At 66.4% G+C, this 14,993-nt stretch overlaps 1 protein-coding gene across 1 annotated transcript; it reads left to right on the top strand.

The window, feature by feature from the left end:
* Nucleotides 1–2,975: 2,975 nt before the first annotated feature.
* On the top strand, nucleotides 2,976–14,993 carry TONSL (tonsoku like, DNA repair protein). The gene is made up of 26 exons (XM_068526099.1): nucleotides 2,976–3,057; nucleotides 3,158–3,253; nucleotides 3,414–3,556; nucleotides 4,039–4,222; nucleotides 4,603–4,732; nucleotides 4,965–5,136; nucleotides 5,225–5,339; nucleotides 5,866–6,011; nucleotides 6,105–6,257; nucleotides 6,428–6,553; nucleotides 6,689–6,878; nucleotides 7,818–7,897; nucleotides 7,997–8,086; nucleotides 8,368–8,440; nucleotides 8,540–8,703; nucleotides 8,793–8,916; nucleotides 9,038–9,798; nucleotides 9,914–9,990; nucleotides 10,401–10,554; nucleotides 10,637–10,715; nucleotides 11,114–11,415; nucleotides 11,572–11,743; nucleotides 12,462–12,637; nucleotides 12,902–12,975; nucleotides 13,383–13,516; nucleotides 14,723–14,993. Exons 1-26 carry the CDS (start codon nucleotides 3,033–3,035, stop codon nucleotides 14,914–14,916), a joined length of 4,134 nt encoding a protein of 1,377 aa, XP_068382200.1. The 5' UTR covers nucleotides 2,976–3,032; the 3' UTR covers nucleotides 14,917–14,993.

The raw sequence follows: 14,993 nt of genomic DNA, 5'->3' as shown, positions 1-14,993 counted from the left end.
AACTGTTTGCTTCGCCCCCCAGCCAGGCCCACCCCCGTGCTCAGAGCAGCCCCTGCCGGCCTGGCCCCCTATTGCCCGGGCCCTGCAGGCTCAGTGGGCAGGGCCGCCCTGGCCTGTCTCTGGGGGCTCCTTTCTCTCCTGGCCCTCGAGGTGGGGAGCTGAGAAGGGGAGTGAAGGAGCTATGGGGTACAGCTCGAGCCTCAGCCAGTTCCTAGTGGACGAAGCAGCCCTCCCAGGCTGGCGGGGCCCCTGTTCCCCACCCAGGGCATGGGGCTGGCGGGGGTCCCATCCTGCAAGGCCAACTCAGCCTGGCTTGCCCTCCACAAAGAAAGACCCCACCCCAGCCCCAGCCCATCCTTGTGGGCATCTGACCCAGGCACACCCTGGTGTTGTCCCACTGCCCTCAGGGGCTGCCCCTGCCTTCCTGTAGGCGCAGAGGATGACATTCACGTCAACACGGGCCTGGTCTCCTGTCACCCTATTGGGTCTCTTGGGGATGGACACCTTCTCTGTCAATTCCAAAGTGACCATATTGTGAGGGGGGCCAGGACAGGGGTGGGTTTGCCTGGTCCGTGTGTGTCTGGGTGCCTGTGTGAGATTGAGGAAGCGGAGGGGCGGGCCCTCGGCAGCTCTCCTGGATGGGGCATGTGAAGGTGTGTGGCCGCCACAGAGGGCCAGGCAGGAGGAGGACACCACCGGGGCTGGGCTGGCAGACCTGTTGGGGGGGGTGGTGGTGGACAGGAGGGGCTGCGCTCTGCAGCACCAGGGTCAGAGTTCAGCTGCTGGAACACGGCTGGGGGCACATGGCCCTCGAGTTCCAGCTGCCCAAGTGAGTGCGTGGGAGTGGGCTGGCACGCAGGCAAGGCCCTCCCTGCAGGGGTGTGGGTCTGGGAGGGCCCAAGAAGACTGCTAATCCACCAACACGGCCCTGCCCTGTGACAGTCATCTCAGCAGCTGAGCCTTACAGCCTGGTGGAGCCGGGCACTTCTGGGACATTGCAGTGCGCTCTTGGCCATCGCTGGAGGCTGGCGCCATAAACTTCCTTGTGTCATCTCACTGGGAGTCACTGGTTTACTGGAGGATGTCCCAGTCCTGTTGTAAGAAAGGAGAAGACACCAGCAGTCTGTCTCCAGGATCCCGGTCCACCTCGGCATCCTGAGCTGGCGAGGGTTGGGGGAGGCCTGGGGGCACAGGTCGAGCCAGCCCCCCTTCCCTTCTCCCACCCCCACACTTCCCTTTAAGCACTACATCTCTCAGTACGCCCGAAGTGAGACATTTACAAAAATAATAAAAATAATTTTTTAAAGAGAGGAGTGAAGAGGTGTTTTTACCGCTGTCGAAAACGACTTAACATATTATGTTGCTTTTGTGATCTGTGTTCTCTTTGGATGTTTCTGTATGTAACTACAGTTTTGAAAAAGGTCCAAACCAAGTGTTGTTTGTATTTCCTTACAAGAAGACAGCCTCATGGATGGGCTTCCCTGGGCTCTGATAGCCTCCCAGCCAGGGGTCAGCTGCTGGCCCCCAGCCTGCAGCCTCCCCACCCCAGGCCTTCAGCTCTTGCTGGCATCCTCATATGCGCATTCTTGTCTGATCAGTGGGGAAGCCAAGGCTAGAGAAGTTGGGTCCTCTCTGAAGGGAGATCAGGCCCCAGGACCTGGGCTGTCCTGTGAATGCTGGCGCTGGAGGGGGAGAGGGTCTCGGGGGAGGTGCCGTCCCACCCGTTATGCTGAGACAGTCTCTGTTTCCATGGCTTGGCTCCCCCATCCCCACCCTGCTTCTCACTGTGCCCCTTGCACCTCACCAGCCTGCCTGCCAAGCAGCCACCTTGGTTTCAAGACCTCCTGTCCTGTCTCCTGGGATCCCACGTTGGAGGGAGGGGGAGAGAGCACCACACCCTTCAGGAGGCAAAGAGGAGGCCCTCCTGCTGCTCTTCCAGCTCAGCCTCAGCCTCACCCCTGCAGCTTTCCCTGGACCTGGGGACCAGCCACCCTCCACATCGCTCCCTCCCGGGTAGGCCTTGCTGCCTACCCACTGGCTGAGAATTTTACCCCATTGGGTCTGTTTCCATTTCCATAGGAAATAAAACTGCCCATCTCCCACTCCTTCCGGGCCTCCTCTGGGGACTTTGGGGCGCGAGCCCCGGCACCTAGGGCCCAGGGCCGCGCGGCAGGGTGGGGACTGAGAGCCCCGAGGCCCAGCAGGTATTTGGTCCTCGGCAGGTATTTGGTTCTCGAGGCAGGGGTTGGGGGAAAGGACGGGTACTTAGAGGTCCCCAGGCTCCCCACACCCCCGATCTTCTGCAGCTGAGAGGTTGGTCACAGCGCTCCGAGCCCGGATCCTGCTCCCTTTACCTCTCAGCACAAGACGGTTTTGCAGTTTTAACGAGCGCACGCTGAGTTTTCCAGGAATACAAAACTGGCGTGCACACTGAGGAAGCAGGACCGCGCTCGGTTCTTTTTGAAACACACAACCCCCCTCCCGCCGGTAGCAATGGGGGTCGGAGTCCCCACGTGTGACGACTGTGGCGCGTTCAAGGCTGATCCGCTGGTTCTGCGGGGGCGCCTCTGATCATGCCCACAAATCTGAGTGCTCAAGTGCCCGTGGTCTCCGAGGCCTTCCTCTTCTCCCACGCGAGGGCAGTCCGTTCCTCAGGCCAAGTAGCGTGGGTGGGTAGGTTTGCTTGTGTGCGGGATGCGGCAGCACGCGGAGGGAGCCCAGGAGACCCCACCCCAAGGACGGATGCGGGATGCGGGATGCGGGATGCGGGATGCGGGATGCGGGATGCGGGGCGGGGCGGGGTGGGGGGGCTCAGCTCGAGGGGAAGACCCAGGAGTCCATGGAGGCGCCCGCCGCTCTTCCGGCCCCGGCGCCAGCCCTACTACAACTACCAGGATGCGTCGGGCGGGTGGACTACACTTCCCGGGACACTCCGCGCCAGGACTGGGCCTGCGCGCTGGGCCTGGGGGTGGGGCTGCCGTGGCGGCGCTAGAGCGCGGGAAGTCCGGAACCCCCGGCACGGCGACCGGAGTATGAGCTTGGACCGCGAGCTTCGCCGTGAGTTCAGGGACTAGCATCCGAACGCGGGGGCCGGGGGCGGGCCTGGCCCTCCCGGGCGGAGAGGCTCAGCACCCACGCCTCGTCCTTCTTTCTGCAGGGTTGAGCAAGGCCAAGGCTAAGGCCCAGAGGAGCGGGCAGCTGCGGGAGGAGGCAGCCGTCTGCCACCAGCTGGGGGAGCTCCTGGCCAGCCATGGTGCGTGGGGTGGTGTCCGGGCCTGGGAGCGGGGAGCCGGGAGGACCCGGGGGGCGGGCGGGCGGGGCCTTTCCTGAGTGCCGACCGGCCGCTGCCCCACTGGCCCTCGCGGTCCCTGGCCCACTGCCCGGCCAGACTGAAGCCTGCCCCTCCCGCCCAGGCTGCTACGCGGAGGCCCTGCGAGAGCACCAGCAAGAGCTGCAGCTTCTGGAGACGGCCGACGACCCCCTGGGCTGCGCCGTGGCCCACCGCAAGATCGGAGAGAGGCTGGCGGAGATGGAGGACTACTCGGCTGCCCTGCAGGTGGGAGGAGGCCGCGACGTGGACCCCCACGCTGGCCACACCCAGCTCTCCTGGGCTCTCATCTCCCGGGGGTCCGTTTCCGAGAAGGGAGGCCCAGTCTCTGCCGTCCAGGCCTCTGGCTGGAGGGGAGAGGGGGACACGCTGCGATGGGGCCTCACCTTCAGAGAGCCCTGCACCGGGCCCTGGTAGCCTGGTCCTTAGGTGGGTGTGCCACAGTGGGGGTCCAGGCCCTCTGTCCACACAGAACTGCCCTGGCCCCGGCTTCTGGGGCTGCCACCGCCCAGCTAACTACCGGTCAGTGTCTCTCCCCCAGTGACTTTGGCTGGTCCGAGTGTGGTGCCACCGCCTCCACAGGTAGTCCTTGGCATAGAGAAAATGGGGTGTTGCAGCCTGGCTTTGGCCTGCTCTGTGGGGGCTTGGGGGACACATGGGGTTTGCTTGACGTGGGGTTGGCTCACAGTGGCCATTCTTCTGTGCTCCAGCACCAACACCGCTACCTGGAGCTGGCATGTTCCTTGTCCAACCATGTTGAGCAGCAGAGGGCCTGGGCCACCATTGGCCGCACCCACCTGGACGTCTATGACCACCACCAGTCACAGGATGCCTTGCTGCAGGCACAGGGAGCCTTCGAGAAAAGCCTGGCTATCGTGGACGAGAAGCTGCAGGGTAACTGCCCTTGGAGACTGGCCCTCCCCGCCTTCTGCCTCCTGAGCTCTGCAGGGAGAAGAGGCTACAGCCCCGTTGCCTGCCCTGCCCGTGTGGTGGGTCCACCTGCCTGGGCCCTCCCTTTGTGAGGTTGAGATCGGTTCTCGGAAGCAGCAGCCCTCCCCCAGCCGCCTCCCCCCCACCGCCCCGCAGAGCCTGTGCTCCTCACGATCTCGGGTCCGGCTGCCTTTGCTCTTTCTCACTCCGCTCTACCTGCAGCAGGACCCCTGGCACCTACAGTGAGAGGCGGGAGGAGGGGTCCAGGAGAGGCTGGCCAGGGCCCAGGGCTGGAGACCCCAAGTGGGGGTAGGGCACTGAGTGTCTGGAGGGGCATCTTCCAGGCTCACTGGCCAAGCGAGAGCTGAGTGAGATGAGGACCCGACTTTACCTCAACGTGGGCCTCACCTGCGACAGCCTGCAGCAGGCGGCGCTGTGCCACGCCTACTTCACCAAGAGCATCTTCCTTGCCGAGTAAGGCCCCGCTCAGCCCCAGGAGGGAGCGGCTGGGGCCTGGGCTGCTCCCAGGGTCCTCCCGAGAGGGCAGCCGGGCTGACCTCACCCCTCCGCCCAGTCAGTTTCCTGTTAGCAGAGGGGCAGCCTTGGCTCTGTGGGGGCCGGAACCCTAAGTGGCACCGGTGGGTGCTTGCCGTGCTGGCCCTAAGCGGCAGTGCCCCGGGCACTGAGCTCCTGTCCCCACCCACAGGCAGAACCACCTGTACGAGGACCTGTTTCGCGCCCGCTACAACCTGGGCGCCATCCACTGGCGGCGGGGGCAGCACTCTCAGGCCATGCGCTGCCTGGAGGGGGCGCGGAAGTGCGCGCGCATCCTGAAGCAGGGCTCCCTGGAGAGCGAGTGCTGCCTGCTCCTCTCGCAGGTGCTGCTTCTCAGTGGCTCCGGGCCCTGCTCCCGGGTGGGCTTGGGCCTTCAGGAGCGTGCGGGCCTCACCTTCCCTTGCCCTCCAGGTCCTCCAAGACCTAGGGGATTTTTTGGCCGCCAAGAGAGCCTTGAAGAAGGCCTATCGGCTTGGTTCCCAGAAGCCTTTGCAGAAGGCACTGGTCTGCCGGACCCTCAAGTATGGTGAGCCTAGGAGGGGATGGGGGAGCTGAACTCCCTGAGAAGGGGTAGGGAGGGCTCCTGTCCTTCAGCAGAGGAGGCCTGGGCGTGTGTCCTTTGGGAGGTGGCAGCGTCAGTAAGGCACCCGTCTCCCCCCACTTCTTGTTGGGAGGGGCCTCATTTTTCTCTGAGCTACGCACAGAGTGTCACCCAGGGTGGTCAGGAGGCTAGTGTCTATGCACCAGCCGGCTTCGTTGGCAAACTCGAGAGAAAAGCTGCCCCGCCTAACGGGGTGGGAGCGTGGACGGTGCGTGTGGCCTAGCAGGACTGATAAGTGGCGGTCAGCAGGGCCCCACCCCATGCTGCGGACCAGCCCCTGCCCTGACTTGTTAGTTGGTTCTTCTACTCTTGCTGCGACCCCACGAAGTAGTTCCTCCTACCACCCCCCTTACCAGGGGGTGAGCGGAGGCTCTGGCAGGTGGCTGGCTGCTTAAGGGCACGGGGTCAGGCCCCAGGCTGTGCCGCCCCTGCACCAGGCTCTTTCTGGCAGTGCTGGCGGTGGTCCGCCTGCAGCAGGAGCTGGAGGAGGCTGAGGAGAGCGACCCGCGGGGCGCCGTGGGCATCTGCGAGCAGCTGGGGGACCTGTTCTCCAAGGCGGGCGACTTCCCCAAGGCCGCTGCGGCCTACCAGAAGCAGGTGCGTGCCCGGGCTGGGGTGGGGGTGAGGGCACCGGGGCTGTGGGCTGCGGGGTGTGGCGCAACCCTGGCCTCGCTGTTGCCGCTTTCCCAGCTGCAGTTCGCGGAGCTGCTAAACAGGCCGGGGCCTGAGCTGGCCGTCATCCACGTGTCCCTGGCTGCCACCCTGGGGGACATGAAGGAGCACCGCCAGGCCGTGCGCCACTATGAAGAGGAGCTGAGGCTGCGGGACGGCAGCGCCCTGGAGGTGAGGGGTCACGGCGCCCTGCCCTGCCCGGGGCTCTGTCCCAGGACTGCTGCCCTCGGGGGTGGGCACGGGAGGGCTGTCGTCCTCCTGTCTCGTGTGGGCAGCCATGGGGAGCCGGGGCCAGCTGGGTGCGGGGGCAGCCGCCACTGAGTTCATGCCTCCTCCTCCAGGAGGGCAAGACCTGGTTGAACATCGCGCTGTCCCGCGAGGACGCCGGTGACACCTACGAGGTGCTGGCGCCGTGCTTCCAGAAGGCTCTCAGCTGTGCCCAGCAAGCTCAGCAGCCGCGGCTGCAGGTGTGGGAGCCCGCCCACCTGCCCGCCCGCCCATGCTGGGATCCCCACATACAACTTCCCCGCAGCCTGTCTGTCCCCCTGTCCCCCGTCCCTGTCTCTGCTCTGGCCCTGAGCTGGGTGTCCCCTGCTCCTCAGAGGCAGGTCTTACGGCACCTCCACGCGGTGCAGCTGAGGCTGCAGCCTCAGGAGGCCCCTGGCACTGAAGCCAGGCTGCAGGAGCTGAGGCCGGCTGAAGGTGAGGAGGAGGAGGGGGACGAGGAAGACGAGGAAGACGAGGGGGACGCCGCCGCCCTGGAGGCCATCGAGGTGGAGCTCTCAGAGAGCGGTGAGGCTTGGACGCTGTGCCGGCGGCCCCGGCGTTCCCTCCCTGATGCCTGTGCGGGGCCGGGGCCGGGGCCGGTGGGTCCTGCTCACAGGCTCACGATGGGAGGGAACAGCCCAGCACGGGGTGGGCAGCTGGCGCAGGTGAGACGGGTGGAGGAGGGTGGAGGAGGGGGTGGGTGCAGGGAGCCGGGCACAGCCGGTGCCGGGAAGCTGGCAGGCGTCTGCAGGGGAGGTGGCTCGGGGCAGACCTGGGGAAACGCACCACAAGCGGGCAGAGGAGCCAAGCGGGTCCCGAGACCCTCAAGGGCCCGCACAGGTTCCCCTGAGGCCAGCGTGCTCAGCTCCGTGGGGCAGCCGTGAGGGTGAGCTGTGGCGGAAGCCGGCTTAGGCAGCGGGCCAGTGGGTGGGCTTCAGGAGTCAGCTGGCTCCTGGCTGCACGGTCCCGGAGTGGCTTCAGTTTTGAACTCGAGGGGCCTCCAGAATCTCCGGGAAGTTTCAGCCTTGCCTTAGGCGGGTGCCGAGCTGGGCGTGGCTCGTATATAGGTGTGGAGGAGGGTCCACAGGAGGGGCGGGGAGAGAGCACCCAAAAGGAGAACTTCAGGCGCTGCTCTCCATAGGCAGTTACCCACAGAGGAGAAGGAGGTGCCAGGAAGGGCCAGAGGTGCAGGAGGGAGCAGGGGCGAGGAGCGGGGTTGGGCTGAGAGCAGGCGGGGCAGAAGGCAGAGGCACCGGGACTCATGCAGGCGGAGGACGCCTGGGCTCCAGGGATGAGCTGTGTCCACCCTGGGCCTGACTTGGCCCGACAAGGATGCTTGCCAGGAAAGAGACGGCAGAGGTCTGGCGCGGGGGAGGCTGACCCACAGGGCCGTCTCCTGGGCGCAGGAGAGCTCGGGGCAGGGGGCTAGGCTCACCTGGGCTGGCGTGCCTGGTTCCGTTCCAGAGGATGAAGCTGACGGGTCCCAGCGGTTGGAGGAGGAGGAGGAGCTTCGGGGCTGCCTGGGCCAGCGGAGGGTGAGCAAGGTGAGGACGGTGGCTGAGCGGGTGTGGTGCCCTCCTCTGCGCGCCAGTGCTGCCCTGTCCCCTCACGCCTACGCCCCCACGGGGCGACTGTGCCCACAGTGGAACCGGCGCAACGACGTCGGGGAGACCCTGCTGCACCGAGCCTGCATAGAGGGCCAGCTGGGCCGCGTCCAGGACCTCGTGAGGCAGGTGGGCACGCTGCCCCACCCCACCCCCGTCACCCTGCGGCCATAGCAGGGGCTCTCGCTGGGGTACTGTCTCCCCAGGGGCCAGGGCAGGGCGCAGGGGCCGGAGCCAGCGCTGGGGACTCTGTACTTGTGGTGGGGAGTGTCTCCCTCACTCTGGTGTGACCTGGGCCAGGGCCAGGCTCGGGGGTGGGCCCCGGGGGCCCTCCTCAGGCTTCAGAGCCCCAGGGCAAGGCCAGGCTGTGGGGTACTCGGGGCCAGGCTCCTTCCCGTTCTTTGTCACAGGGCCACCCCCTGAACCCTCGGGACTACTGTGGTTGGACACCCCTGCACGAGGCCTGCAACTACGGGCATCTGGGTGAGTGTGGGACCGGGGGGTGCTAGCATACGACAGGGAGAGGGAAAGGGTCCCTTCCAAGGAAGGGCCCGGGAGGTGGCTCATACCCCCTGTCCACAGACATTGTCCGTTTCCTGCTGGACCATGGGGCCGCGGTGGATGACCCGGGTGGCCAAGGCTGTGAGGGTATCACTCCCCTGCACGACGCCCTCAACTGTGGCCACTTTGAGGTGGCCCAGCTGCTCATTGAGCGAGGAGCGTCGGTCACCCTCCGAACCAGGAAGGTGAGCAGAGACGCAGGCCAGGCAGGAGTGGGCCGCGCGCAGTTGGTGGTACTGCTGCTGCCAGCCCTGCTCAGCTGGGTACCCCACAGGGCCGCAGCCCGCTGGAGACGCTGCAGTGGTGGGTGAAGCTGTACTGCAAGGATCTGGATGGCGAGACGCGAGAGAAGGCTGCTGCCATGGAGACGCTGCTTCAGGCGGCCTCTTCGGGCCAAGGCACGCGGGGACCTCCTCTGCCCCTAGGGACACCGCGCTCCCCAGCCTGAGAGTCCCCGGGGCCCTGGGCGGCGGGGATGGTGCCGGGCACTGCCTCACAATAGATTCGATCTCTCCGCAGCTCCCCACAGCTCCCTGGCTCCCCCGACCCTCCCACGTAACCATCTTTTTGACCCTGAGACCTCTCCTCCCTCAAGTCCCAGCCCAGGACCCCCAGAAGCCTGTCAGGCCAGTGCCAGGGTCTCCCAGGGGCTGGCGGTGCCAGCTGCGGCCAGGCCCTGGAGGAGCAGGCACAAGCTGGCCAGCAGTAGCAGCTCGGAGGGGGAGGACAACCCAGGCCCACCCCAGCCAACCCAGAAGAGGCTCCGGCACTCTGGCCCATCACTGCCCGCCACGGCCCGGATGCCCAGCCCTGCCAGTGACGGGGAGGCAGCCACAGCGAGCGCCGGCTGGGCAGCCTCCCGGGCGGCCGTCGGCAGTGCGGGCAGTGCCCAGAGCTGCCGCCTGGGCCCCAGCCCCCCTCGAGGCCCCGGCGAGGCCCCCACCCCTGGGGCGGCGCTCCTGCCTAAAGAGGAGTGCTTGGCCGGGGACTGGCTGGAAGAGGACTTGCCGCTGGCCCGCGGTCACCGGGGCAGCCACCCGCCCCGCCCCCAGAGCAGTGCGGGTGGCAGCAGACACAGTGCCTCGGGGTCAGGCAGTGACGCGAGTGCCATCAGGCCTCGGGCCCGGGCCAGGCAGAGCCGGCTGTCCTGTCTTAAGAGGTGGAGTGCAGTGGTCAGAGCAGATGCAACCTGCAGCTCAGCCGCAGAGCCCGCGCGGAGCCCTGATGTCCCCAGGGCCTTGGGGCCCACTGGGGGAAACCCTGCAGCAGGCCAGCCCCTGGTGGGTGTGCAAGCCTGGAGCAGAGCTGCCGCCCAGGCCGGGGCGGTTGGGGGTAGTGGGCGGGGGCCTCCGTCTCTCCTGACTCGGGCTGTTCTTCCCTGCCCGCACGTGCTAGGGTCAGGCTCTGCTCCCTCCCATCCGAGTTCGAGTTCGTGTTCAGAATAATCTTTTCCTCATCCCCGTTCCACACAGGTAAGGTGTCACCTGTCTTCTCCCAACCCCTGGCTCCCTCTGCGCCTCTGCGGGTTCTGGGCCGGGGGATGGTGCGCAGGGGCAGCAGAGGGCCCTCATGGCTGTAGATGGCGTGGGCTGTGCGTTGAGAATCCATCTGGTTTTATACTCCACCTCTGCGGGGCTGGTAGCTGGGGGAGGTGATGGCAGACACAGGCTCGGGGAGGCCCTGCGTCCCTAGAAACGGCCCGGAGGTGCTGCACGTGTGCACGGGGCACTGGCATGTCACACGTAGGGGCAGGGGGAGAGGAAGGAGCCAGACGAGGGAGCTGTGGACGCCAAGCTGGGATGGCAGGACCCCGGGGGCCTCTCCTCAGCGTGTGCAGGAACCTGGCCAGGTCCAGGACTCAGCTCGCCCTCTGTCGCCACAGCAGGGAGACCCACTCCGTGGCCTGGCTGGCTGAGCAGGCTGCCCAGCGTTACTACCAGGCCTCTGGGCTGCTGCCTCGGCTGTCCCTACAGAAAGAGGGGGCCCTGCTGGCCCCACAGGACCCCATCTCCGACGTGCTGCAGAGCAATGAGGAGGTGAGTGGCAGGGCCGGGCCCTGAGCTCGGGGTGTTCTCCAGCACTGGGTGCCGGGGTCTGCACACTGCTGGTGCTTTCCAGGTGTTGGCTGAGGTGACTTCGTGGGACCTTCCCCCGCTGACGGACCGCTACCGCCGGGCCTGCCAGAGCCTGGAGCAAGGTAAGGGCCCAGGGGGCCCTGCGGTGGTGGCCTGGGCAGAGGGCTGGGTGTGCGGGCTCCACCTGCCTGTGCCACTCCCAGGTCTGCGGGCCTCGACTCCCAGGACCCCAAGTGTTCACCAGGGTCCCTTCCCGCCACACCTGTTCTCGGCTTTTCCTCCCCTACCTAGTGGCCCTGTGTGTAGGTAGTGGGGTGGGGGGGGGGAGATTGGCCCCGTCTGGAGGTAGATGAGCACCACCCACCGTCTGTGCGGCGTGGCTCCTGGGCCACGGGGTCCACAGGCCTCTGGTGGCTGCGCCAGGGCTCGTGGGCGAGGAGGGGCTGCCTGGTTTGCCTCTCGTGACGCACAGGGCAGGACAGGCAGGCTGTGGTCCTCGTGACGCCTCCTCCCCCTCCAGGGGAGCACCAGCAGGTGCTGCAGGCGACGGAGCGTCAGGGCTCGGGCCCCGCCTTCAGCGCCTGCTCCCTGGCGCTGCGCCAGGCCCAGCTCACGCCGCTGCTGCGGGCCCTGAAGCTGCACTCGGCGCTCCGGGAGCTGCGCCTAGCCGGGAACCGGCTGGGGGATGGATGTGTTGCCGAGCTGCTGGCCGCCCTGGACACCGTGCCCGGCCTGACCCTCCTCGACCTCTCCTCCAACCACCTGGGCCCTGAAGGCCTGCGCCAGCTTGCTGCGGGCCTCCTGGGGCAGTCCGCCTTGCAGGTAGAGGCGTGGGGAACGGTGGGCCAGTACCAGGGCAGCATCTGAACGTCCATATCTAGCCCATCCCTGGGTGGGAAGGCGCGGCTGAGAGTGCTGGCCGGTACCCAGCTCCGGGTGGCCCAGACCAGATCCTCTGGGGAACCCATGTCTCCACAGAACTTGGAAGAGCTGGACTTAAGCATGAACCCCCTCGGGGATGGCTGTGGCCAAGCCCTGGCCTCCATCCTACGGGCCTGCCCCTTGCTCAGCACCCTGCACCTCCAGGCCTGTGGCTTTGGCCCCAGCTTCTTCCTGAACCACCAGGCGGCCCTGGGCAGCGCCTTCCAAGGTGAGCTGCCGGGCACGTCCACTCCCTGGCCCCACTCGAGCGCGAGGACTGCTAGGGCACGAGCCCGGCTTCCGGGAGCACGTAGGCGCACGTGCAGGTGCTGGACCTGTCTGGGCTCAGAGGGACGCCGGGTGCTTGCCTGGCCTGGGTGGCCCCCTCAGGACGCAGCCCCAGTCCCAGCTACGCTGCAGGCCAGAGCCCCAGCCCCACGGCTCTCACCAGGTCTGAGCATCCTGTTTGCCGGAGGCGATTCCGCCACGAGCCCACTGGGGCTGCAGAGACCCGCCGTCCCAGCGCTGAGAAGCTGGAAACTGGGGTCCTCTGGGGGGCTTTCCACAGAGCTATGAGCACAGCGGCACGGGAGGAGGGGTCTGGGACTGGGGTGGCAGATGGAGTGCTCCCTGCCCTGCCCCACCACACCACATGTGGGTGTCCCAGCCTAGGGCCTGTCTCGGGTCACCTGGGGCCATCCTGTTGTCAGTAGGGGCAGGTAGAGGACCCAGAAATGGTGGGAAGAAGCTGGGCTCAGGAGTCCAGTTCTTCCCCCTCCCCACTGGGAGACACTGGGCCAGAGCCACCCCAGTTTCCCTGCACACCAAACCTCAGGGACGAGGACGGCTTCCCGAGGGTCACGAGGGTTCTGGGCCCAGGACTGTGCGGCAGGGCTGGGGGCGGCGGCAGCACGCGGGGCTGACAGAGGCTCTGGCCCTTGGTATAGGCGCCAAGTGCCTGAAGACACTGTCCCTGTCTTACAACGGCCTGGGCACCTCTGCCCTGGCCCAGGCCCTGCGGAGCCTGCCAGCCCACACCCTCCTGCGCCTGGAGCTGGGCTCTGTGGCCGCCAGCAAGAGTGACCCAGGCCTCATGGAGCCCGTGGTCAGCTACCTGACCAAGGTATGCGGTCAAGGAGGGACACTAAGCCAGAGGCACCTTGGGCCACCCAGGATTGGCGGGTGGTGCTGGGAAGAGGCTTGCACGTTTGGAAAAAACAGAGGCGGGGAAAGCTTTCTGTGGGCCTGCCTGCCTCAGGCCGTGAATTCCTGGCCAGCAGGAAGGACACCTGGGATCCAGGGAGGCGGAAGGACACCTGGGATCCAGGGAGGCAGGGAGGGCAGGTCTCCCACTCAGGCCAGCTCCCCTTGGGCCTCCGCTGTCTAGGAAGGCTGCGCCCTGGAGCACCTGGGCCTGTCGGCAAACCACCTGGGCGATGAGGCCGTGAGAGATCTGAGCAGGTAATGCCAGCCAGCTTGTGCCACCACCATCCTGCAGGGGTTCTGATCTCAGGGCCCAGGAGCCCGGGGAAGCTGGGGCTCCTTGCCCCGGCGTGCCCCGAGACCTGGCCGCCAGCCACTAGCCTGCCTCCTGGCTGGCCCTCGTGTCTCTCTTCATGCTCCCACAGCTCTCGAGACTCTTTCCCTCTGGTGTGTCCTCTCCTGTCACCCTTTGTCCAGCAGCCCAGGCAAGGGCCACTGCTTCTGTGGCCCTCCGGCCTCAGCTGGCTCGCGGGAGTGTGAGGCAACCGTGCCCGGCTGGGGGCAAAGCCTGTGGGCCTGGCCTGCAGCTCCCCGAGCCTTGGGGTCACCTGGGGTAGCTTCCCCTCGTGATGGAAGCCGACCCTCGGGCTTCTTCCCTGTCTCAGATGTCTGCCTCTCTGCCCCTCGCTGGCCTCGCTGGACCTGTCTGCCAACCCCAAGATCAGCTGTGCTGGCCTGGAGGAGCTCCTGTCTGCCCTCCAAGGGCGGCCCCAAGGCCTCAGCTTCCTCGGCCTGTCAGGTGAGCTCTGGGTATGGTGGCTATACCTGCCACACCGGAGCTGGTGACCCAGCTTCCTCCTCGAGGACCTGCCTTAGGCCCAGGTGCCTCCTCTGAAGGGGCCGTCACTGCCACCAGCCAGACCGCAAGGGTGGGCTGGGCCCCTTGGGGTTGCCACAGCAGAGGACGGTGACCATTGTGACTGGAAGCAGGTGTGAGCCTCGCTCCTCAAACCGTAGGGCGGGAGGACCGTGGGTCTCTGCCTCTGGCCTGGTCAGCCTGACCCTCGAGACCATGGCTGGGGGACCCACTGCCACAGGGACTTTCTTGTTCCTGTTGTCCAGAGGGAGGGACGTCGGGCTAGGGTGGCAATACCTGCCTCTGAGAGACCCTCCCGCTTCCTGGCCAAGGCTGCCCTGACCCTACCGTCCAGGCCGATGGCCTGACTTAGCTGGTTTCTCTGGCCACGCCCCGGTGCAGGACCCTACCAGAGCTGTCTTGAGAAGGACCCCAGGGAGGTGCATTTGGTGAACTGGCCACCCAGCAGCCTGGCACATCCTGCTGGGGCCCAGGGCAGGACAGACCAGGCTTTGCCCTCTAGAAGAACAAGGGCTGGGAGTGGGTCTACACACAGGGGACCCCGGGGTTCTTCCTGCTCCTCGCCCACGGGCCCACAGGGCCAGGCTGGCTCCTCCAGGAAGGGCCCCCTGAAGGTGGGCTGGTAGGAGACCTGCGCTCAGCTGAGGGGCTGCTCCCCACACACCTGGCTTCTTGGCACCTGCACCCTCTCACCAAGCTCCCTGGGGTCATGAGCCTGCTGGGTATTCTCTGGTCTCTCTGAGGATTGAGCCTTGTAGCTCAGTGTCTTGAGACTCACAGGTAGCCCACTGGGTCCATTTTATGGAGGGAGAGACCCAGGCATCGTCAGACAACGGCAGAGGCACAGATGTGAATGCGGTGTTTACTTTAGCCGACCTCCCTCGTGCCCGACCACTGGCTGGGAAGGGAGTCCACAGTCCTGGGCACACTAGGCCTGGGAGAGCACACTCCTTCCTAGAGAATTATCGGGCCTCTGCTGGCCTTTGCTCATGCCCCTCGCTGCAGCCCTTGGGGCCTCAGAGGAAGTGGTAAAGAGAAAAGCCCCACAGGGCCCCCCTCTACGAACACCACTGGTTCCCGCGGGCCCCCGGCCATAGCCTGAGGCCTACTCCTGCCTTCCCTCTGCAGGCTGTGCTGTCCAGGGCCCCCTGGGCCTGCGCCTCTGGGACGACTTAACGGTGCAGCTGCAGGAGCTGCAGCTGTGCAGCAGACGTCTCTCTGCTGAGGACCGGGATGCCCTGCATCAGCTGCTGCCCACCCAGCTGGGCCCCAAAGCATGCACCCTGGACCGGGGACCCAAGCTCTTCTTCAGGCACCTCTGACTGGCTGAGCCATGCCCCGCCCTCCCCACCCACCCAAGCCTCTAATAAAGGAAGCCGCTGCTGCTGCCTCCCTCCTT

The sequence above is a fragment of the Eschrichtius robustus genome, chromosome 17, assembly GCF_028021215.1.
Source record: "Eschrichtius robustus isolate mEscRob2 chromosome 17, mEscRob2.pri, whole genome shotgun sequence".
NCBI lineage: Eukaryota > Metazoa > Chordata > Mammalia > Artiodactyla > Eschrichtiidae > Eschrichtius > Eschrichtius robustus.
Note: the sequence above shows the minus strand (reverse complement) of the source record. Positions and strands in the feature narration are given on the sequence as shown.